Source organism: Lonchura striata, chromosome 10, assembly GCF_050655825.1.
Source record: "Lonchura striata isolate lonStrDom1 chromosome 10, ASM5065582v1, whole genome shotgun sequence".
NCBI classification, from domain to species: Eukaryota; Metazoa; Chordata; class Aves; order Passeriformes; family Estrildidae; genus Lonchura; species Lonchura striata.
Genome location: NC_140712.1, coordinates 5,700,116 through 5,722,853, shown reverse-complemented (window position 1 = coordinate 5,722,853; position 22,738 = coordinate 5,700,116). Strand labels below are relative to the sequence as shown.

General features: G+C 57.3%; 1 protein-coding gene across 6 annotated transcripts in view; it reads left to right on the top strand.

The window, feature by feature from the left end:
• Nucleotides 1-22,738, top strand: part of LINGO1 (leucine rich repeat and Ig domain containing 1) — a 199,029-nt gene that overhangs the window by 162,364 nt on the left and 13,927 nt on the right. Inside the window, exon 1 of one of the 6 annotated variants that reach the window (XM_021548101.4) lies at nucleotides 20,400-20,558. The exons of 3 other annotated variants lie outside the window; for them this stretch is intronic. In XM_021548101.4, the coding sequence (XP_021403776.1) occupies nucleotides 20,553-20,558 (6 nt within the window). In that variant the 5' untranslated portion in view covers nucleotides 20,400-20,552. Of the gene's footprint in view, nucleotides 1-20,399; nucleotides 20,559-20,970; nucleotides 21,009-21,201; nucleotides 21,283-22,738 lie in introns of those variants that run through there. 2 more of the 6 variants (XM_085588471.1, XM_085588474.1) reach the window with 2 other exon arrangements.

Genomic DNA, 22,738 nt, shown 5'->3' with positions numbered 1-22,738 from the left:
AGAGTTTCCTCAGCCAAGATGGTAAAAAGAGAAATCCCAATAATGATAGTGTCTGTTTCCATGCAGAGGAGGATCTGTGGAGTATGTAGAACAGAAATATTTCCCTATCCCTCTGAAGACTGCAGCAGTTTGTACTCAGGAGAGGGATTAGCACACTAGGAAGGAAATGACACCCTGAGAAGCACTGGTGGGAGAGGAGAAGGAGGGAGCAGGGCAGGAGGAGAGACCTGCAAAGGGGGCCCACTGAGGTCGCGTTGGCCCCAGGTTTGGGATGCCAAGGCACAGATGGGACGATGCCAAAGCACAGAGGGGAAGGGAAGGTTCCCCCCATGGCACAGGGGGATGGGGTTGGAGTCCATCCCCTGCCTGGGGAGTCCCAAGCCAAGCAGCCCCACCCACACTCGGTGGGGCCCTTTTGCACAGGGTGGACTATCCTGCAGCACCTGTCACATCCCCAGGGAAAAGTGATGAAGCTGAGACTGTGATTATTTTTTGTTTAATCCTACTGTTGAGTTAGTGCTTGAATCTTGGAAGCCAAAGGGGAGGCAAGGGGCTTGGAGGACCAGAGCCAACTTCCATCACTCCCTGCCTGTTGCTCCCATCTGTAAAGTGTTGAAATGATCATCCAGTTACCCCACCTTGCTGTGACCCCTTGGGACCACCCATCACCCACCACAGCTCTCTGCAACCTCCCCTGGGGTTGCACTGGGCTCAGAGGTTCCAGTGAGAATTGTCTTTCCTAGGGACAAAGAATTCAAACAAAAATTCTTGCCTGGGCTGAAGAGAAATCACTGCTCGTCCTACCACATGCTTTATATGCCCTGGTCCTGCCTGGGACTGCTAAAATTCTGCTTTTAAAACTCTGCTTTGTACAAAAGTCTGTCCTGGATATGTCATCTCACATTCTAACGTGATATATTGGACAAATAATTCTTTATGTGCAAAGCGTTCCTAAGTACCTGCAGGCCAGAGGGAAGAGAGAGAGGGGCTTGAATATCTTTAAAAATCCCATTCTAAATGTTTCCATTTCAAAGTCTCTTGTGCAAATTCTGTTCCCTGCCACATCTCATGCCTAAAAGTCATCTCTGCCAATGTCATGCTGGTGCCAGCTGGCAATGCTCTATGGGGCAGTGGTGGGCTTGTACAGGCTGTGTTGTGTCTCCCAGATGTTGTAGCCTTTTGTTGGAGTGGGGGAAAAGAGCAGGAGGAAAGTTTCTCCTTTTACTCCTTAAGATATGAGCCGCTCTCTTTAACCAGTCTTGGTGTTCACTCACCTCTCTTCCCCTCTAATGAGTCGGGTTTTGTTCTCCCTATCACGTCTGGATGCACATTGTGGGTAATTGATGGACAGGACCCGACCTCTGAAAGCTATCAACATAGCCACTGTGAAATCACACGTCCAAATATGTTTATCTTCCCAGCTTTTTGGGCCCCAGCACTCTTGAACACGGATTTCCGTGCTTCAAGGAGGAGAACAAATTTCCTTCAAAATGTCAGCATAGAAATGAAAGATAAAAGGGAAGACACAGGGGCTGCTTAAATTTTGCATTCATGGCAAAGCAGAGCGGTGTGGCTCAGAGGGAAGGAACTGGAGCTCAGGCATGGGTAGATTGTTTTTGGGGGGTGGTGCCTCAGGGGTCTGGATGCTGCCCTGTGATGGGTGCACTTGCAGTGGTGACTTCCAGCCAGCACTGGTGTGCAAACTGCCTGCTCTTCTCCCCCTGTTTTCCCCAGGCTCCATCCCAGCAGGTTGGAGTCTGGATGTCTTCTCCTGCTGTGAGCTGAACTCCTGGTGTTTGGCACAGGTGGGATCCTGGGGTAACACCAGGTGTCCACTCCAGCATTGGGACAGGTCTCCATTCAGCTGGTGTTCCTCTAGCATGTTAGGAAGCAGCCCTGGATGCCTGGAGCCTCTTTGCTCTGCCAGGACAAGGCTGTCCCATGCTGCAGCCCTGGGGGTGGTGGGCTGCTGTCTGTGCAGGTACACCCAGCCTGCCCCCGGCGTGGCTTTTGAGTGCTCTGTGAGTAATTCTTGATGGCAGGAATCACTCTCCACACAAGCACTCTCCCAAGCAGCAGCAGGTGTTCGATGTTCCTCCTCGGTCCCTCCCTGAGCTGTGGCACGGGAGGGAAGCGGCCCAGCTGCAGCCAGGGAGCTGGGAGGATTTCCCTGAGCAGCGAGGAGGACGGAGACCATTCCTGCCACCCGGGCACGGTCGTCACCTCCTGGCCCTGGTGGGGCTGCCCACGACCACCACGGAGGCATTTCGGGGAAAGCACGAGCCCTGCCCCGCGCTCCCTGCGTGCTGCTGACTGACAGCCAGGACGCGTGGCCGCACATCTTGTTTGCAGCAGTCTGGTGTTTGTGTTGGCAGAGCCTGGCTCACGCTCCTGACAGGAGCTGCCTCTCACTGTCAGCAGCAGCTCTGCCGTCGCTGAGCCTTTGCACACCCACCTCTTCCCCGGGGCTGCGGCGGCTCCAGCAGCCCCTGCTCCTGGCACCTGCATTGCTGCCTGCAGCCCTGGTGCTGCTGGGCACCCGCTCCCTGCCCTCCTGCAGGCTCAGGTTTTGCCTCTCTTTTGATGTAGCCCTGTTGCTCACCCAGCCATCATCCCTCTCCCACTGTCCTGGGGATCTCCTCATGAACCAGGATCCAGGCTTAGTCTGCTTCCAGCCTTGCTCCTGAGGTTGTCTGCTTTAAATACTGGCAGCGGGTGAAGTGAGGAAGCCTTATGGATTTGCTGTGGAGCTCCTTGGGGATGGTGTAGCTTGTGCTAAGCAAGTGCTGGGAGTAGAGGCTGAGTGGTCCCTCTGGGCTCTCATCTCTCTGTCTCTAGCCTTCTTTTCTTGAGGAGCTCTGTGGGATGAGGATGAGCTACCGGAGCAGGTCCATGGTGAGATGCAGGTGGCAGCAGAGCCAGGGCCCTGCTCAGAGCAGCGCTGCCCACCCAGCCCATCAGCTGCAGCCTGTCAGTCCTGCTCACACTCCCAGGAACTCTCCAGGAGCACTGAGGCTGTACCAGCTGTGGCTGCAGCCCCTGGGATGGGGCTGTCTGCCCAGGCTCCTGCTCCTCTGGGCTGCATTTATTTCATCTAGTGTGGGATGCAGGTGCTGGATGCCAGCTGCACCCACTGAGCCACAGCCACTGTCTCACCCGGTGTGAAGAGCGCAGGTCCCAGCCCTGCCGTGGCTCCTGGCTGTGCAGCCCCACATCCGTCCCTTGCAGAGGCCTGTCCTCCTGTTGCTCTGTCACCAGGAGATGCCACTGCGGGGCCAGCGAGCCTCAGCCTGCCAGCAGGACTGGGCTCTGCCCGCTGCTGCCGTGCAGGGAGCTGAGCCCTGGGCCGCTGCCCGCGGGTGACAGACGCCGCCGTGTGCCAGCAGAGCTCCCAGGCCCTGCCACGAGCGGTCAGGAGGGGAAGCAGCTCCTGCTGGCATTGCCAGGGAAGGGAGGTGAGGAGCAAGAGGAGGCGAGCTGGAGCCCGGGGGCATCTGGGGACAGGAGCTCGACAGCAGGGCTGCGGAGCGGAGCCTGCGCTCGGGGCTGTGTGTGCACAAAGGGCATGTGTTCATTGCCTGGCAACATGTCCACATAGCAAAATCACCTCTGAGCACCTCAAAATCACCCTCCCCACCCCAGGGACAGCAGATTATACTGAGACATCTGTAGATGCTTCATGACTCAAATGAGAGCTTGGTTGCCAACCCACTCCTCTCCTTCTTCCCACTAGTGCTAAAAAATCCCAAAGAGGGTTTTGCAGCCCTAAATCCAGCTCCTGGCCCATTTGCAGCCTGCCAGCAGAGCATTAGGCTGGGGCACTTGGTCTACTAAGGTCAGGGCTGCGGGAGGAAGCTTTGAGCCACCTCTGAGACCTCACAGTAGCCTTGGAGCACCTTTGGTTCTGTCATCAGAAATCCATCCAAAGAGGCACCTCTTTGATGGAGAAAAATGAAACAGAAATAGGCTCCTGGAAGTCCTCGCTTCTGTGGAAGTGAGGACAAACCACATTTCATCCCACCCTCCCTGGAGCTCTGGAAGCCCTTGTGCTACCAGAGCAGCTCTTGCACAGGTAGCCCCTCTTGGGAGGCATGTACCCTCCTCTAGCAAATGCATTTACCACAGTGTGAAGCACAAACTTGTCTTCTCTGTGTGTGACTCCAGGCTGTATTGTAGATTAAAAGATTTGTCTTTCTTCTTTATCCAGCAGGTGGGTCTCTGGTGGCTGTTTCAATACCATTCCTGCATGGGCTCTGGGATGTCTTTGCTGAGGTTCTCAGTAAACTCAATTACACCGTGGTAATAGCATGGTATTGACTCAGGAGCCTCAGCAACACAGGACTCTTGCCGTTTATTAGTTGTTTAATTATATGGCACATCAGGCCAAAATAATGTCATTAGCTAATTAGCCCATGTTGGGGGTATTTGTAATTTTTCTTAAATGAATGTTAGCATCAGTAAAAGGTGCCAGCTGGTAGCCCAAGAGTCAGGGCTCCTTTTGTGCATAGAGCAGGTTGAGGCTATGCCAGCCTAGATGCTCCTTCATGTGTCCCATGGGCACAGGTCCCCTGCCAGCTCTGGGGACAAGATGTCCCTCCTCAAGGGTTTGGGTGAGCTACTTACAACAGCAGCTTCTCACAGCATGCCTGGGAGCCCAGCAGCCTCCAGAGAGCTCCCCATGGGCATGGCTGGGCCAAGCTCACATCCAGGGGTTGTTCAGTAGCAGCATTTTTGGGATTTGAGGAGTACTGCGGTGGCATTGAAAGGCACAGCTCTGCAGGACTGTCACACAGCTCAGCCCACACACTGCCCCAGTGCTGCCAGAGCCTCTGTGGGTCACTGCCCGTGTTTGACACCGGCTGTGCACGGCTGAGCACGCTGAGGAGGGAAGCCATGTGCTGCAGTCATAACCCACAGAGGGGCTGACAGCAGCACAGCCCTAGGGCTGAACCTTATCGTGGCACCCCGTGCTCCTCCTGGCCCAGGAATTCACCCAGTTACTCAGCAATGCCTCATTTTCCTCTGCCTGGGGGGCTGGGAAGGCAGAGCCCATGTGTCCTGTGCAGGAGATGCTGCCAGCACACACCCTGTCCCCATTCCTGGGTGCAGTCCAGGATGGACTTCCCTGCACTCCCAGACTCCAGCTTTTGGGCTGGGGCTGTGTGCTAGGGATGGATCAGACTGCCACAGGATCTGCTCCTTGTTTCACCCTGGTGACAGGGCACAGCTCAGCAACATCCCAGTGGCTCACCCAGAGGATGCAGGCTGCTGGCATGGAGATGGGGTGTGTAAATCCTGTGGGATAAATCCTGTGGGATTAGGAGTTCTACAAGACAGTTCTGGCTGTCTCCCTGTGGTTTCTGTGGCTTTTCGGAGGAGGAGGCAGCATTGCCATGTGAGAGCACTCTGGGCAGGATGCTGCAGGGTGTCCATCAGGCATATTGTTATAATTAGCATTTCTTGGCTGCTCTGTGCCACCAGCACCACAGGTTTTCAGTGTGATGACTCCTGACTTAATGTTAATCCTTCATCTGTCTGCTATGGGCATGCAATTCCCAGTTGTGTTGCCCCCACAAAATTCTTACCATTATTTAACCCAAACAGGTCAGCTCTGTGCTTTACAAAATACATTTGCTGATCCTGAAGATTTCTAAATGTCTTTCAATCTGGCTGGCTCTATTCCAAACTCTGAAAAGTTGCAGGCCCCTGCAGATGCTTTCATGTCCTTAAGGACAAGTTCTGCCGACTGGAGAACCTCCCTGGGGAGCCCACACACTTCTGAGAGGTTCAAGAGTCCATAGCAAATAACTCCAAAATTAACCATGCAGGCCTCCCCCAAGCCCTCAAAGGCACAAGATCAGATGAATAAAATAAATTTGGAGTTAATAGAGCACAGTGAATTTGAAATACAACATTTCCAAAATGGGGAGGGGAATAGAAGATTTGTCCAATAAAAGTTAGAAACTTTCCCCTTTTCATACCTTTTTATCTCCCCAGAGCCTTAGCTGCTTCATTGGAGAATCTCTCAAATAATTATATTCCAGAGCAGAGAATTTTTTGGTGGACAGATTTTTTTTTTTTTTTTAAAGACACATTGGGGAGAAACAAAACTGGGCTTGTAAGGAGAATGAGTTACATCCTTCTGTTGGCCATAGCTGGTGTGGTTGCACAGCACTGCTGTGAGATAATCACCCATTCTCCTATGCTCTGCCGGTCACCTTAATAACTCTCCCAGGATTTGATGTAATGGTTTACATAACCTTTCTGAAGCATCCTGAATTCTGATGCCTCCAGCACTTAAATGTGACATTGAGTCAACTCTGAGGTACTTTACAGCTGGGTGATGCTGCTTGGGGCTACAGCAGACGATGAATGGAAAAGTTTCACTTACCAAGATGAACTTTTTACCAGCTGAGCTGTGTGTCTGGGAGAAATCTCAGGGTCTCAAATCCCAAGCTGGGTTTGTCTCCCTGTCCATGCAGCACCAGGGTTGATCCAGGGCAGCAGCTCTGGACTTGAATCCCTGTTACTTGTCTGCATGTGGCCTCTCTGTAGGTACCTGCCCTGGAGCCCACTGGCTGGATGACATTTATAGTCAGCAGGGAGAAAAAAGGCACGTCCAGGCAAAATTCATCTGACCTTTCTCAGGCAGCCACCTTAGAATGAGATGAATCCTGCCCCTGAGAGGCCTTTTCTCTCCATTAGCAATACAGCAGTTCATCCAGCTTGTCCATGATGCGGGCTGTGTTTGGGCAGATGTATCCCCCGGATCCCTGCCGCGCTGTAGGATTTGTGCATGGCCAGGGAAGATGCTTTGCACCTTCCTGGGACAGAGTGTGGGAGATGGGAGATGGGCAGCCCTGCTTCCCCCTAGCACGCTGCCCAGCTGGGGCTCTGGCACGTGGCGTTTGCCAGCCTGAGCAAGGGCACAGGCTGAGAGGGCAGGGATAAAGATAGGCATGTTCTGCTATCAGGGGCTGATTCTGCTGTCTTCAAAATCCCGCAGTAATTGCTGGTGTTGACTGTATATGTAAATCTGTATCTATAATAGTCTCTCTCATGTATGTCTGTGTATATATATACGCAGGCACACGTAGATGTGTGTGTAGCTAACATATGTGCTCCCAGCCCACACAGCAGATGGGCTCCGGGCGCCGCTGGAGCCTGCGCGTTCCTCAGCCCGGCTCGCGGGCAGGGCGACCCGCCCGTGCCACCCTGCCACTGCCCTCCTGGTCCTTCCCGCTGGCACTGGCACCTGCCAGCCTGGCCGTGCTCCCGCTGGCACCGCTGTCCCCCTGGGGGTGTGTGGGGTGCTGGCACCGCCCTGCTGCGCTCCCAGGCCTCCGGTCTGCGCTGGGAGGAGGACGAGCCTTGTGAGGAGCCTTGCACGGCTCCCACGCAGGTGGGTGCAGTGGGATGTAGCAGGCTCCTGGTGCCTCACCATGGCTCCCTCATTAGTTTGTGTGTCTTAATCAACCAGGCTGGCATGCTGCCAGCAGGGAGTAACTCAGGCTGGGGTGTGGGGGAAGCACCTTGGGAATGGGAAGGAGCCTGTGGAAAGCACAGCTGTGCCCCAGGCACACACAGGAACCTATCCCAAAGCCCTTGGGGCTTGTGCTACTCCTGATTCTGGGCCAGACTCACTCAGAGAAGTGGCTTTTGGCTGTACCTTTCACCCTGGGGTGAGATGTGGCTGCAGGGTGCCCCAGGCCAGCGTCCAGCACGTGTCCAGGACACGGTGCTCCAGGTCTGCAGGGAGAGCAGGCTCTCAGGTGCTGTCCAACACTCCAGTCCCACAGCAGATCGAGGAGCTGCCTGACCCTTTTCCCATCTCTAGGAAGGTCACCCTGTCTCCCAGCTCTTTGTTTTTCCAGTATGAGTACCTACATCAGACCCCGAGCACGGCCTCGGTACTTCGATGCAGGTCCTGCTGGTCACAGTGAAGCAACATGACTTAATTGTGTGATTTCCAGCCCCAGCATAGTCACAGAATCACAGAATATTCAGAGTAAATCCAGAGGAGCAGAGCTGAGGGAAGCAAGGGTCTGCAGGAGTGCAGGGAGGGGGAGGGAGAGCACACCCAGCTGAGGGTGGTCTCCGTACTGGCTGTGGCCTGAGCGTGTCCTGCCAAAGCACAGGAAGCAGGTAAGGGAGGAGCAGCCAGGTGTAAGAAAATTCAGTTGTGCAGCTGGGAAAGAGCCTTTCCATAAGAGAACTGTTGGTGTCGCTGATGTTGGTGGTGTCACTGATGGAAAAATTCAATCACTTCCAATGAGGGAAAAATAATTGTCTTTCGAGGTACAGTAGGTTGTTGTCATTTTCCCATGACACACTCCATCAACTTTCAATTTCTAGTACAAAAGCCCTTCGTTCTTGCTCGGGTCTCTCTAATCCATTGCAGTGAGCACTCATGGCAGACAAGGCATAGGCTGGGAGACTCATTTGGGAACAAAAAGGCCCAAATTGTACCAAGCTGAGGAGAACACCCCGACCCTGCTGGGCACAGAGGGTGCCAAATGGGGGAAAGCAGCTTGGGTCAACAGTCAGTGAAATATCTCATCCCCTTGAGCCCCAGGTTTTGTAAAACAAGGAAAACAATATGGGGAGGAGCTCACACAGCTTGGGTGGAGGAGTTTGGGGTGACCTCTGGCACTGGGATCCCCGGCAGGTTTGGCACAGGGAGGCTCAAACCCTCTGGGGCTGGAGGATGCAGGTTCAGCACCATCCTGCCCTCTGGGATCCATGGTGGCAGAGAGGAGAGGAAGGGGAGAGCTGCCAGCAATGATTTGGAGCAGAGGTATGTGCACAGGAAAGGCAGAGCCTGGCACTTCCCTGCCACTAGGTGAAATCAGAGGTGATTAGCAAATATCCCAGAATCCCAGCCACAGAGCTTTCTCCTCTAGCACTGGAAGAGGAAATATGTATTTAAAAACACTGCTCTAACAGAGAGAGGTAATGATGTGTTTTGAGGCAGAGCTGGTATCATTCATAAAGCCCGTGCTGCTTAATTATATCTGCCCCATTTAGGAGAAAAATGATTTCCCAGTGAGTTTCTGGTTTGTTTTCCCTCCGTCCCGCTGTATCTCACCATGGCTCCAGCTGTTTGTCAGGCTCTTTGGGATCTCTGTCTCCAAGCACAGCTTCAGGCTGGCTGCCAGCCCCAGGAACTGAGGACTGTCACTGTCATCAAGTGCCAGCCACCCGGAGGGGCCTCAGAGCTCAGGATGGGCAGAACTGAGGTGATGCCATCCTACACCGACCCGGGTGGGGTAACAGGGGTAGGTCCCTTGTTCTTATGGGACAATAGTCAAGACTAGCTGACCCACAGTCACAGGATCACAAAATACGCTGAGTTGAGGGGGACCCAGGAGGATCATTGGGTCCAGCTCCTGGCCCTGCACAGGACCATCCCCAGGGTCACAGCAGCTGCCCGAGAGCGTTGTCCAAGCACGTCCTGAACTCTGCCAGGCTTGGTGCTGTGCCCACCTCCCTCGGGAGCCTGTGCCAGGGACCAGCCTGGCTGAAGAACGTTCTCCTGATACCCTGTCTGCCTGCTGCTGGGCACACAGCCCTGCTGCCCTTGCTGGGGACTCTTTGGGGAGTCCAGGATTTTCCTGGCAGGCTCTGGCACGCTGCTGTCTGCGGGTGCCTGTGCCGGCCCCGCCAGCCAGGGCTGTCCTTCCAGGGAGGAGCTTTCCAGGCTGCTTTTAAGCAGCCTCAGCCTGTGGTGCTTTCCTTTCGCCTGTCAGCTCTAGCCTGACATTATTTGGGTAGAAGCAGAGGGGTGGGAGTGCAGAGAGGCAAAATGGTGGCTTTTTTTTTTGATTTCTTGCATTCATAAGACATTTCAAGTGACACACAGAGACAATAAGGCATCACTCAGCTCGAGTACAGCTTGAATGGTTTAAAAATACGCTTCTGAACTTTCCACCCCTATTCATGCACAGGCACCATCCCTTTGGGGTCTGCACTTTGGCAAGAACAAGCAAGGAGTTAAGCAGCTCGGCAAGACGAGCTATTTATGGATGTTGCAAGCTCCCTGCTCTGCTCCCGTACCCCATTCAATCCTCTAATTATGTGCAGTTGTTTCATGCTGTGTCTCACCGCGCGCTCTCTGGGGGAAACCGCTGGGGCTTTGCCAGCTGATGAGGAGGGGGTGGGAAGGGGGAAGACTCTGCCACACGCTGAGGCAGCCTGAGAAAACAAGGGATGCTGTGAGGTCGTTTGTGGGCTGTGGGGATACCAGGGCACGGCCCTGGGACCTTCTGGACAAGGAGGCAGAGCTGTAAGAGCACCAGCCCCAGTGGGAAGTGACCTGTGGGAAGGAGGATGTAGCAGCAGAAGGTGTGGAGAAACTTCCCCCACCCCTGGGCTCAGTCCCCCATGTCCCTGAGCCCTCCCTGTGAAATGGAGCCCAGAAGCTGGAAGACAAACATGAGAGAGCAGGAGGGACCACAGGGCTTGCCAGCCACTGCTTCCCTCCAGATAATTCCTCTACAGCATTGCCAGCTTGGAGAAGAGAGCAGCTGCTGAGCATCTCCTTGTTCCTCTGGCAAGCCCACCCAGCTGCAGACTTGCTCAGGGTAACATGAGAGCTGCCTGTGAAAGCTGCCCCTTCCACCTCCATAAACCCCTGCCAAGATGCTGCTCCAGCATCATAAGAATCTTAGTTAATCCACTAATAGTCTTTGAATAAGTCAACCAAACAAGAAAAGAGACGAGAATAATCTCCAGTGCCTGGAGCTGTGTGGCTGTGTCATTAAAGCAGCTCTCTGAGCATCCTCAGTGCAGCAGCCTGCACCCATCTCCGCCAGTGTTTCACACTCCCAAGACACTCTCAGCAGATTTTCTGGCCTTAGCAATGGTGCCAAAGTGGTCTGGGGGACACCAGCCACAGCCAGCACCCTGTGTCCCCTCCACACTGCAGGGTGAATGGGCACTGGGAGGACTGGAAGGGAGGAGCACCCCCTGCTCATCCAGAGGCTGGACAGGGCCAGGGGGATCTTTGCAGATCCTTGTGGGGTCTGATACCCCCAAGGTTGGCATATGCAGTCAGTGCTGTCAGACTGGGAAGAGCTGGGGGCTGTTGCTGGTTACACTGGTCTCAGATAAATTGCTCATGGAACTGGAGATGCCCAAATTCAGTTTTTTGTGTGGGTCTACCAGGCATGCAGGGCTGTTACCTTCCCTGTGTACCTCTACTTATGTCTCTCCTTCCCCCTCCAGTCCTCTGCCTTGCACTTCCCTTCTGGCTCATCCTGGCCAGCTCCACTGATCCTGCATCTCCTGGGTCCTTCTTCCCATACAAGCGTGGCCAAGCTCTGCCCAGGAAATGCAGAGAGAGCAGGAATGTCTTCTTCTCCCTTCACCCTCCCCGAGATGGACCAAAGTCATCTGCCCATACATTGCACCCCTGGGAAGGGTGCTCAGACCCAGAAGCTTTCACAAATACATCCATGTGAGTGAATTACCTGACCCGTGCCTCTGCTGCCATTTGAGCCCTTCCAGCCATCCACCATGCCCCCAGCCTGCTCCCAAGCCCATCAGCAGGGCAGGGAGGCTGTGGCCAAGCCCCTGTGTGGTCCCAGCAGGCACAGGCAGTCCACATCCACCCCCATCTGCCACGGCATCCCCAGCACCACACGCCTGGGCTCAGGGAGCTGGTCTGTGCCCTCCATCTGCTCTGTCTGTGGGGAGAGGGGTTGCACCACCAGTGACCCTCCAGCAGCTCAGTTCAGCTCTGGACAGCCTTGGGTGAAGGCAGGGTCCTGACAGTCCCTGCCCATGGAGCTTTAGGTGCTGAAAGGGCCCCTCTGTACAGACACAGTGCAGCAGGAGTTTGGGGTCCAGCCCCCACAAGAACAAGGGTCCCTTCCCCGGGAAGCCCAGTGTGATGGGTGCTGATGGGGTGCTGGGGATCACTGCCGTGGGGCCCTTGCTGTGGCGTGGAGAATGCTGCCGGGAGCCAGAGGCTCCCCCTCCTTCCCAGCTCTGCTCTGCATGGGTTTGCTGTATTCTCACCTGATTAGTGGATTTGAAATACAGCCTTTGGCTTTGAGACCCAAAATAGATGTCAGGTTGTCTTTACTCCGCTGAAGGCTCCTTAGTATGTAAATCCCTCCCCAGCACGGTCGGTGTGGCACGGTGCTTCCGAAGGGATGGCGCCTCTGGGATCCTGGCTTTCCTGGGATCCCCAGCCCAGCTCCTGCTCAGCAGTTCCTGCAGGGCAGGGGCTTCCCAGGCCCTGCTTGCAAGCCGTGCTGCAGCGAGGTGCTGGCACAGCCCCCGTGCCAGGCACGTGTTAGGGATGGTGCTTTGCATCCCTCCTCCACTCCCCTTCTCCCGCTGCACTACATGGGACCCGGCAGGTTTCCAGGGAGGCGCTGGGGCCAGCGGGCAGTGACATTTGTTTTGTCACTTACGCTGTCGTCACCAGAAAAACCCTAAAACATAGCTGCCTGTAGGGGAGAGCTGGGCCCGCTGACATTCGCTTCATCTCACAGCAGCCGCCGCGTCCGGCAGCACCCCCGGAGCCGTGTGCTCTGAGCCGGGACAAACCAGCTCCGTGCTGCCAGCACTGTGCCCTGCAGGGTCCAGCTGGGCACGGGCAGGACCTCCCCAGGGATCAGGGACACCCCGTGCTGCAACAGCCCCCCACGAGCTGTGGGCTCTGTGTTCATTCAGTGACCTTAATTGCACGATGCTTTTGCAGTGCTCCCCACCTTGTAAAGATTGAGTCAAAAACCAGCGCCTGAGGAACTGCCTCTATTAAACTGATGTTCATTAGAGTTGACTTGGTGCTACCTCATTAGGCTGCTGTAATTGAAGGAGTTAATTGATTATCAATAGTTTGAGTTCCCTCTCCTCATGCCCACAAGGCCCTACTGGGTGTTCTTCGGGGGCCAGCATTCATCATGAGGCTGGGACGTGCCTCAGTGCTGGCAGTCACAGCTCGGGCTGCTCCGTGCGTCCCCATCTCCGCACTGTGCCCGTCGTGATGCCGGCGCTGCCAGCAGCATTTTCCACGTGGGTCCTTCGCGTTCAGCTTATTCATCCAGATTTGGCACTCGCTGGAAACTGTCTAAAATACTTCTGATGGCTCCCCTTTCCGTGGCTGTTCTTTAATGCATATGTATTCTATTTGGAGAGGCTGCGTGTGGGGGTTTGGTGACTCTCTCCTGGGTGTGAAAGCAAAGCAGAGCCTCTGAAGCAGCTGCTCCCTGAGCAGCTCCGTCCTGCAGCGCAGGGATGGGGGCACAGCCTGGGGGGCCCGGCTGCCCAGGGTCTGCGTGGCCGTGCTTGCACGCTGGTTTTCCTGAGCTTAGACTGACTCCCTTGCACAGACACGTGCTGCTGACTCAGTCACACCTCTGCTGTTTTTAGAGGCGGCCTTCTAACACCCTGCCTCGTTCAGCAGAAACCAGGGAGATGCTGCGCTTCCCCCAGCCAGCCTGAAAACACATCCCCTGCGCTCCAAAGCGACTCTTGGGCTGCTTGTCCTGGCCCTCTGCTGCTGGAAATGGGACAGGCGTGGGTTTTGGAGTCAGACATGTCTGTGCTCAGCCCTCCTGCCTCAGAGATCTCTGCCTCCTGTCCTGTCCTGCCCTCAGAGCTCACCCTCATGTAGCCCTCCTCCTGCCAGGAGCAGTGCCCAGAGCATCCTCAGGCACCCCCAGGAGCTGATGGTCCATTGCTGCACCCAGAAGACCATGGGTGACATGGAGGTGGTGGTGCTGCAGCAGACAAGCTGGGAATGGAAAGGAGGATCCTCTCCATAGCTGCATCCTCACACCTCCACAAGGGTACAAGCCAGAAAGCCTCAGAAAGCCAGAGGGTAGGGCTGCCACAGGCCATCTATCGGCTGTCAGATTTTTTAGGCAAATACCACTCCCCTGCCCCAGCTCAGGGTCTGTGTGGTGACAGCGCAGACAGCGAGGTGGGAGGTAGACAAGCCAGGAAGAAACTGTTGCTCCCCAACTTCGTTAGCTTTAACTAACGAGCTGTTTATAGGAGTGACATGACACCTGCTTTCCTCTTTATAAATTCAATAATTTATGAAAGGTATTAAAGGCAAAACAGCCTCCCGGATAAAGGCTGTGATGCGTGTACGCTGGGTATTAGCCAGACGGGACAATGAGCTACACTTGAATAACACACGAAGATATTTACCCTCTCCCTCTATAAATTATTAAGGGGCTTTTTTGCACGTAATTACATGAGCTTTTATGTTTCTCACTCCCTGCTTTTAATCCTTTTTGGAATGATGCCAGTCACTTATAACAGAGCTGAGCAAACAGCAAGCGCTGTGGCTGGGTTTGGGGCTGGGTTTGGGGCCACTGCAGATGATGGAGATGCAGGAAGGGGCTGGCTCTGAGCCCACCCTGCTGGGCAGAGGCACACCCGCAGGGAGGGACACAAAGGGTGTCAGCCCTGTGGGGCTGGGATGGGGTTTGGTCCCAGCATGAGGCACCTTTTTTCCTCCGTGTGGCTTCGGGGAGGTGGCCGTGGGAAAGTGCAGAGCAGGCTCCAGTGTTTTAAACGCCCTCCAACTGTGCATGCAAATCAATTATATGCAGATGTAATTGGGCATGCAAATGTCACTAGGAGGCTGTTTACATGTGCAGTGTACATTAGGGGAGCACGTATGTGTGCAAAGGAACACTGAGGATATTAGTAATAATTACACCCTGAGCGTGTCCTGGTGCTGGGTCTGCCACTGCTGCTTCTCCAGCTCTGGCCTTCAGGGAGCAGAGCTCCCTCTGTACCCTGCCATGCCAGACCCTCCCTTCCCTGACTGGCGTGTTTGCTCCCTGGCCTGTGCCCAGCAGGGCAGGGCAGCCCAGCTCCCCCCTGCCTCCCCATGCCACCTGCCAGTGTGGCTGCAGCCCCAGCTGAGCCATGCCCATCTCGGCCTGCCACACACACTTTTAACATTAAGATGAGGAGCCTATTTCATCCCCTTTCTCTTAGTTGCCAAGTATTTGTGAGCCAGCCCCAGCAGAATGGCACCCACATCACCTCCCCATCCTCCATGCCCAGGACAGCATTTGCTTTTTCAGTGTGGGCAGTTGACAGGACTCTCCTGTCCTCCATACTCACAGCTCTCTCCAAGTCCTCTCTCCTTTGCGCCAAATTCTTTAATCATTGCTCTTTGTCCCGTTGTGCAGCTCCTATTCTTACACCAAGCTGTTAAAAAGCTGTCACTGTCATAAATTCCTTGTCCCAGAAATTATCTTTCATCTCCTGAACGTGGGCAACAATAGGCACTGAGGTGCTTGATATTATTAATACCTTCTATATATGTGTCAATGGGCTTAAGAACTTAATGGAGCCTTTTCCCTCAGCCCTTCATGCCGCATGTTTGGGCTGCTTGACAGAGCAGCCAAGTTATCAGTGCTTGACTCAGGCTGACATGAGGGCATGTGGCCTCTCTCCATTCCAGAATGTTGCATAGAAAGGCCTAATTTCCACACCCAGGATTCACATGGGTCGGGGTGTGACAGTGCCCTGGCAGAGACGTGGATGAGCTGAGCTGGGGCAGACCCTGTGTATCAGCAGCTTACCCAGTCTTCAGTAGCACTTGCTGAGGGAGCCTACAGAAAGGCTTTTTTCTCCTCTTTATCCCTCTTCTCCAGAGCTTCATGGAGGTCATGTCATGATTTGAGATGTGCAAGGCATGAGCAAAGCATCTCCTGCTCTCACCTCGCTTTCAGCTGGACAGAGAGCTAAAGATGAGTCCAGCCATGCACCTGCAGCATCCAGCAAGTGAGGCTGTGGTGGGGACAGTGGGGGGATCCCCTCCACGGCCTCACAGCCCCAGCCCATGTCTAGGGGGACATTCTGTGGCTCCTGCCACTGCTGTCCCAAGTGAATGGCTGGTGGTCTAAAAATTTTTGGATCATTCTGCTCCAAATCAATAAGCTGACCAGAGCAGGGAGCAGTACAAGACAGCACAGAGAGAAAGCATTAGGATAATACTTGATAAGGATCCTCACTTTCACTGAGGAGCAGCCATACAATGTGGAATTTGGATTCCTTCCAGCTGATAATGAGAAGCCACTGGACTGACTCAGCCTGCTGTGAGGAGGCATCAGCACATATCCAGATGGCCGTGGGGACGGGGGAGCAGGAATATCCTGCCTTGCCTCTTCATCCCACGCCCCCCACACACCCTGAAATGTCACCACCTCCAAGGGAGAACGTGATCTGGGAGCACGTTTCTCCCTGTGACTGCATCTGCAGGGGCCCGGTGGAACAGCCATCCTCAGGAACAAGGGTTCCCCAGGAGCAAGGGTTCCTCAGGAGCAAGGGTTCCCCAGGAGCAAGGGTTCCTCAGGAGCAAGGGTTCCCCAGGAACAAGGGTTCCTCAGGAGCAAGGGTTCCTCAGGAGCAAGGGTTCCTCAGGAGCAAGGGTTCCCCAGGAGCAAGGGTTCCTCAGGAGCAAGGGTTCCTCAGGAACAAGGGTTCCCCAGGAACAAGGGTTCCTCAGGAGCATGGGTTCCTCAGGAGCAAGGGTTCCTCAGGAACAGGTCCTGCTGCCAACAGTGCTGAGGAGGGCAGGGGAGGTCTGTGTCCATTGATGTGCCAGGCACGCACAGGACATTAGGGTGACCTTTCCTCCCTGTCCCAAGCAGCCAGGAGTTTATGGTGCCTTCTCCAGGGACTGGAGCTGGTTGCTGGTCAAGCCCAGGGGACATGTGAGGTCCCCTCCTCTCTGGATGTGCAGGGGCAGAGCAGGGACAGACCCTCCCCCGTTCTGCTGCCCGAGGGGCAGACGGCCAATCTGGCATTCCCAGAGCGGCGCTGGCAGGACTTCAAGGTGTGGTACATCTTATCTCTGCCTGGCATTTGCATGTATTTTCTCAGCTCAGCTTGTTACGACAAAAGTGTGAAAATCTGATAGAAAAGGAATGATAATAATAATGGGAGTAATTAAAATCCACCTCCCTCCTGCCAGCCCGGCCCTTTCTAGACCTATTGCGGCACTCCTGGACACGTGCACAGAAACCAAAGGAGAGAGCATGTCCCGAGTCCCTCCCCTGAGGGACAGGTCTGTTCCACTGCCCAGGTCCCTCAGCAGTGTGCAGGTGCTGCCTCTCTGGGAGGGAGCTGAGAGCTGGGATAAGCTCCTGCCTCATGCCAGCAGAAGGGAACCATCTGCCACAGCCCGTTATCATCCCAGGATGGCAGTGGCAGAGAGCTGGAGCATCTGTCTGAGGGACGGGCCCCCGCAGATGGACACCCAAATGTTCCTGCCGTTCCCTGCAGGTTTTAAAGAGGAACATGTTCAATGAGGGCGTGTGAGCCGAGCTGCTCTGCAGCATCCAGGGGCTGCACGCAGGTCAGCACAGGACAGTGGCACCTGGAGGGCTGGGGCACTGTGGGTCACTCCATGCTGCAAAAAGGAGGTTGACCCAAAACAGCTGGAGTTGGTCTCTACGACATGGGGGAGGCCAGTAAAGGTGATGGGAGAGGGAAAAAAGGCATGTTATCTGCAAAGCTGTCAGCTGCACACAGCTACAGGCTGTTAGTGGGGACAGGAGGGGATAGTACTTCCAGTGAGGCCTGGTTCTGTGCTTCTGGCTGTCCCCAGCACACTGTCACCCATGCTACAGCACCTCAGCGACATTACCAGCAAGCTCACCAGTCATAATGGGTCAATAAACACAGAAACATTGGAGCCTTGGGGCTTCCAAGCAAGGGCCAATGCAATTCCTCCAGCAGAGACCAGCAGGGTTCACTGCTGCCAGGATCTGCCTTTGTCCAATGTGTCCTTGAGGCTGTTGGGGTGAGGAAGTGTTGCCCATGAGGTGGGCTGAGGGTTAAAGAGAGAAAAACCCAAATGGCATTGCTGCTCCTTGAGCAGTTTGGTTGCACTGGCTGCTCTTACACTGGCACTGTGGGCAAGGAAGGGCCTTGGGGCCCCAGCTCAGAGACCAGCTCTTTGGTGATGTTTTTTTATCTCTGCACTCTCCATCTTTCCCATTGCCTCTCCCCACTGCTGGCCAAAATGCACAGAGTAGCTGTCAAAGCAAACCAGGGCTGTCTCCCACTGCCATTCCTGGGGCACTTGTGCTGCCCTCACCTCCCCTGCTGCCCCTGGTCCCTCCACCCAGGTCCAAAGTCATGGAGCCATAGAACGGTTTGCATTGGAAGAGGTCTCAAAGATCCTCTAGTTCCAAACTCCTGCCAAGAGCAGACACCTTCCACTTAGGCCAGGTTGCTCAGGGCCCCCTCTAAGCTGGCTTTGGACACTTCCAGGGAAGGGAATCACACGCTGAGGGTACACAAAAGGCAGGGTTTGCACAGGACTGCTCTGCAGCAGAGGTGTGCACGGATGCCATCTCAGCCCAAAAGCTCATCCCTGCTCCTGCACACGCAGCGCCCCTGCCGCTCCCCGGGCGGGGATGGCCGTCGGAACCGAGGTGGGAAAGACGGTCTTGGAAGGCCCCCTGCTTCCAGGCAGTGCATAGCATCACTCTCACACGCCACCAGTGCTGCGTGCGTGGCGTACTTGCCGTGTCTTTGTGGAAGGGCTGAGGTGAAATTTTCCCCCTCACACACCAGCAGTTCCAGGAATTATTCCCGAGTGTTACTACTGAATACTTGATGCCCTGCACTTTAGTGGGGCTTTAACGGGGAGGGGGACGGCCGGAAGCATTAGAAACGGCGTTCAGAGCTCTTCGCTTGTCTTTTGTCCTCTGTTTTTTCCTGGCCGCATTCAGATTGCCGGCTTTGTCTGTGTTTGTGAAGTGCTATTAACATCGGTGGCATTGCTGCCATAGCCATAACAATAAGAGGCATCGATCCGCACTGAGTAAAGGTCTGAGGACCACTGAGAACAGCCGGGCTGTTCCTTGGTGGCAGGAGGAGCACACGCGTTGTCACCACACTTCGTTCCTTGCCACGAGGATGCCGTGCCCCAGCCCACGCAGGGATGTACACCTGACGGGTACCCACTCTCCAGCGAGCCGGGGTCTGTGCCTGTGGGAGCCGAGCAGTGGGCAGGAGCAGAGAGCTGCAGTGATTCAGCCCTCAGCTGCCGAGTTCACCGTGCCCACCCTTTCGTTATTCCTCCTCTGCTCAGAAGCTCGCCCGTGCCAAGCAGGAGGATAACGGGGCTCCGGGGCGGCAGCAGCCTCTGCCTGAGTGCCAGGAGGAGCTCGAGCTTCCCGGGGCTTGCTCGTCGCCCACTGCAGGGACATGAGCTTGGGATGGCCTCTCCTGTGCTCCATGGCAGGCTGGGGGCGGCCATCGCACAGGAGAGGCCTGGGGCCAGCACAGAAGCTCTCACTTGCTCCAAGAGCCGCTCAAGGGAAGGCTCTCGTGGCCCCAGCCCGTGCTCCTGCAGAGCGCCCGGGCGCCCCTGCCTTGGGTCCGCCTTGGCCGGCAGCCAGGCACAGCTGGGTAGAAGCAGGACAGGGCAGGAAGCACCCCAGGCAAGCCCAGCCAGAGGAGGCAGGGAGGGAAAGTGCACGTTACAAGCAAAGTTTGTGTCCGTCCCTGCTGGAGAAATCAGCCTCAGCTGCGAGAGCCAGCGCTGGGCACATCTAACGCTGCTGGATAAAGTGTCCATTATGGAATTGGGAGCGGTGGGCAGTGCTCGGGAAGTCGCGTGCTTAGTCCTGAATGAAAGGCCATCAGCTCAGCATGGCCGGACCCTCCGAGGGGGCTCTGGGATCACCGGGTCCCAGACCTGTCCTCGGAGGGGTCCCCTCGCCGCTTGCAGCCCTTTCCCTCTTATGTGCCGGGGTGTGGGGACAGTGTAAAGAGGAGCAAAGCGCAGTGCTGAGGTAGCTGCTGTAGGACGGACCCTCCGGAATCCTCAGGGCAGCCCGGCACCGTCTCCCGGCGGACGCGGGGCGGGCTGGGCACCGACGCGGCGGTGACGGGCAGAGCCGCCTTGCTCCGTCCTCTGCGGGCAGCGAGGCTGCACCGGCGGCGGCGGGGCGGGGGCTGCGAGGGGCCCCATCCATCGAGCGGCCCCGGCTGGCGGGGGAGCCATCCCCGCTCCCCCCGCCCGCACCCCGGGGACCCGCACCCCCCGCGCCGAGCGGGGGCGGCGGCGGGAGGAGGGACCGGCCGCGGCCGCCGCTGCCGCGCTCGCCGCTCCGCGCACCGCCCCGCACCCGCCGGCGGCTCCTCCCGGAGGGGAGGCGGGGGCCGGCGGCACCCGGCCCGGCCCCGCCGCGGCAGACCCGGCCGGCGGAGCGGGCGTGCGGAGCCCGGGCTGAGCCAGCCGCCCGCCCGCCCGCGGGGGCGATGCCGCCGCCCCGAAGCGCCGCCGGCCGCCCGGGCGCGGAGGGCAGGGAGCCGCCGGCCGCGCGGCCCTAGGGCGGCCCCGGCGGGGCCCGTGCCCGGCCCGGCCCGGCCCGGCCCTCCCTCCCCCGGGCGCGGGACTGGGGGGCGGCCCGGCCCCGGGAGCGCCGCCGCCGCCGCTCCGTGTGCTGTCGCTGCGGAGAGGGGGAGCTGCGCTACTGCAGGTGGAGGTTTGGCGGGGGGGCCGGGGGAGATGCCATTTCTGACCGAAGGAGATCGCCGGCGAGGATGAGATGCGGGTAAGCGGGACGGGGGACCGGAGCGCGGCGCGGGGCTGGCGGGAGCGGCGGGGCGGGAGCGGCGCGGGGGCTCCGCGGCCCCGGGACGGCGCCGGTCCCGCGCCGGTGCGGAGGGCGCGGGGCTGAACTTGGTGCTGCCCCGGGGGTGCGGGGGAGCCGTGTGCGCCGGGGGCTGCCGCCCTCAGCCCCGCCGGTGCGGATGCTGCCGCCTCCTCGCCCCGCTCTGCCGGGCGCTCCCCTCTGCCCATCTCCTCCCCGCACCGTTCCCGCAGCCTCGGCGCAGCCCCTGCGGGAGCTACGAACCAGGCGGGGTCGGGATTCGGGGCCGGGGTCCCAGCGGGGGAGCTGGGGCTCGGCGGGACTGAGGCGGTGTCCTGATGGGGAGTATCCTCCTCCTCTCCTGGTAGATCCCGGGTGAATTGGCCAGCCTGGAGCAGATGCCTTGTTCAGGTAGGGAACGGATAGTCTGGACAGCGCTACCCTCCGGGACTGGCAGGGGAGCAGGGATCAGCCTCAAGCTGGCTGTGCCCATCTCCTGCCCAGCAAGGGTTAACTCAAGAGGAGGAACTGTACCACTGCCCATCCCCAGAGCAGAGGCATTAAGGGTTAAAGACGGGCAGGGACAGCTCTCCAGCCCTGAGACTGGAGGCAGGAGTCATGGGGAAGGGGTATTTTTCAGGGCAGGGGTTCACCTCTCTGTCACCAGCCCCCAGCCTGGAGATAGGTGAGTCGGGGACGTGGGGAGCTAATGCCGAGTGGGGTGATTCCTCAGGCTCCGGGAGGGCTCGGGGGGCTCTGAAGGGTCCCCCTGCCTGGGCTCAGCTTCACACCTCGGAGCCGGGAGCCAACCTAGAGAACTGGAGATGCTGGGCCAGGGTCATGCTGCCGATGCGGGCTCTGCCCTCGGTTTGTGTCTGGCAGAAAAAAGAATTGGTTAATGTCAAAGGAGCTCCACAGGGCAGTGGGGATTGTGAGGATGCCCAGGAGCGCTTGGCAGAAGGGCTCTGGGAGCCCTCCCGGGCGGTGCCGGTGCTTGTTGCTCTCCGTTACTGTGTGTAGGTTATTGGATTTTTCACCTTGCGCCTTGGATGTATAAATAGCCCGAGTGATGGGTAGAGGCACGGCTCGATCCGGGTGCTGGAGATGCCACCTCCGAGAAGGAATGGGAGCGCCGGTACCGCGAAAGGGATTTGCACGAGGAGGGAGGGACAGCGGGCGGGCGTGGGCTCTGGTGGGGTCGGGTCTGCTCGGGCTGGTTGGCGTCGCCTCTCCCTGTCCCTGCCCCAGCAATCGCCATCCGCGCTCCCTCCCAGCGAACGCCTTTTCCAGCAAGCGACTGTCGCCGCTGGCCGGCAGCAGGGGATCGGTGTGACAGCCCTGCTGCTCCCGGGGTCTCGACTCGCGGGGGGAAGTCCAGGCATCCCCAGGAAGAGCTCCACTCTACGGATCCCCCTCCACCTCCCCTTCCTTTGCACCATCTCCCAGAGCCCGGCTGTGGCTCTGCAATGAGACCCCTTCCACAGCCCCATCCCAGCCCTCCTGCCTTAACCCTCTCCTCACTGCTCTGCACCTTGCAGCAGCCCTGACCTGACCTTCACGCGTGCTGGAGATGGCTGTGGAGCAGCAGTGAGGCCGTGCCTCCGGCCATCTCCTCCACCTCGGGGGCTGCACAGGACTGCGCAGCCCATCCGCCCCCAAAGGCAGCTATTCCAGCCCCTATCCCAGCCCATCCCACCCAAAGGCAGCTATCCCAGCCCCTATCCCAGCCCCTCCCCACCCAAAGGCAGCTATCCCAGCCCCTATCCCAGCCCATCCCACCCAAAGGCAGCTATTCCAGCCAGCATCACTGCCCAAACCTTTCTTCCCCCTGCTTCTTCCCTGTCTGCTCCCCTGGCTCCAAGAGCACGCTGTGTCCCTGTCCTGGACCTCCTGCAGGTCAGATGGCCAGAGCAGCCGTGCCTGTCCCAGCTCCAGGAGATGGGCTAGCTCCTCTCTGGGTGCCCAAACCCCACCCAGCCCTGTGCCCATCCAGCAGGGTGTGCTGGGGCACGGTGGGAGGAGTGTCTGGGGTGGCTGTGCCTTCTACCTGCTGCTCCATGCTCCTTCCTGGATCCCGCTGGCACAGCTGCTGGATGCTCTGGATGAGAGGGCACCTCTGGAGCTCTCACGATGAGCAAGGC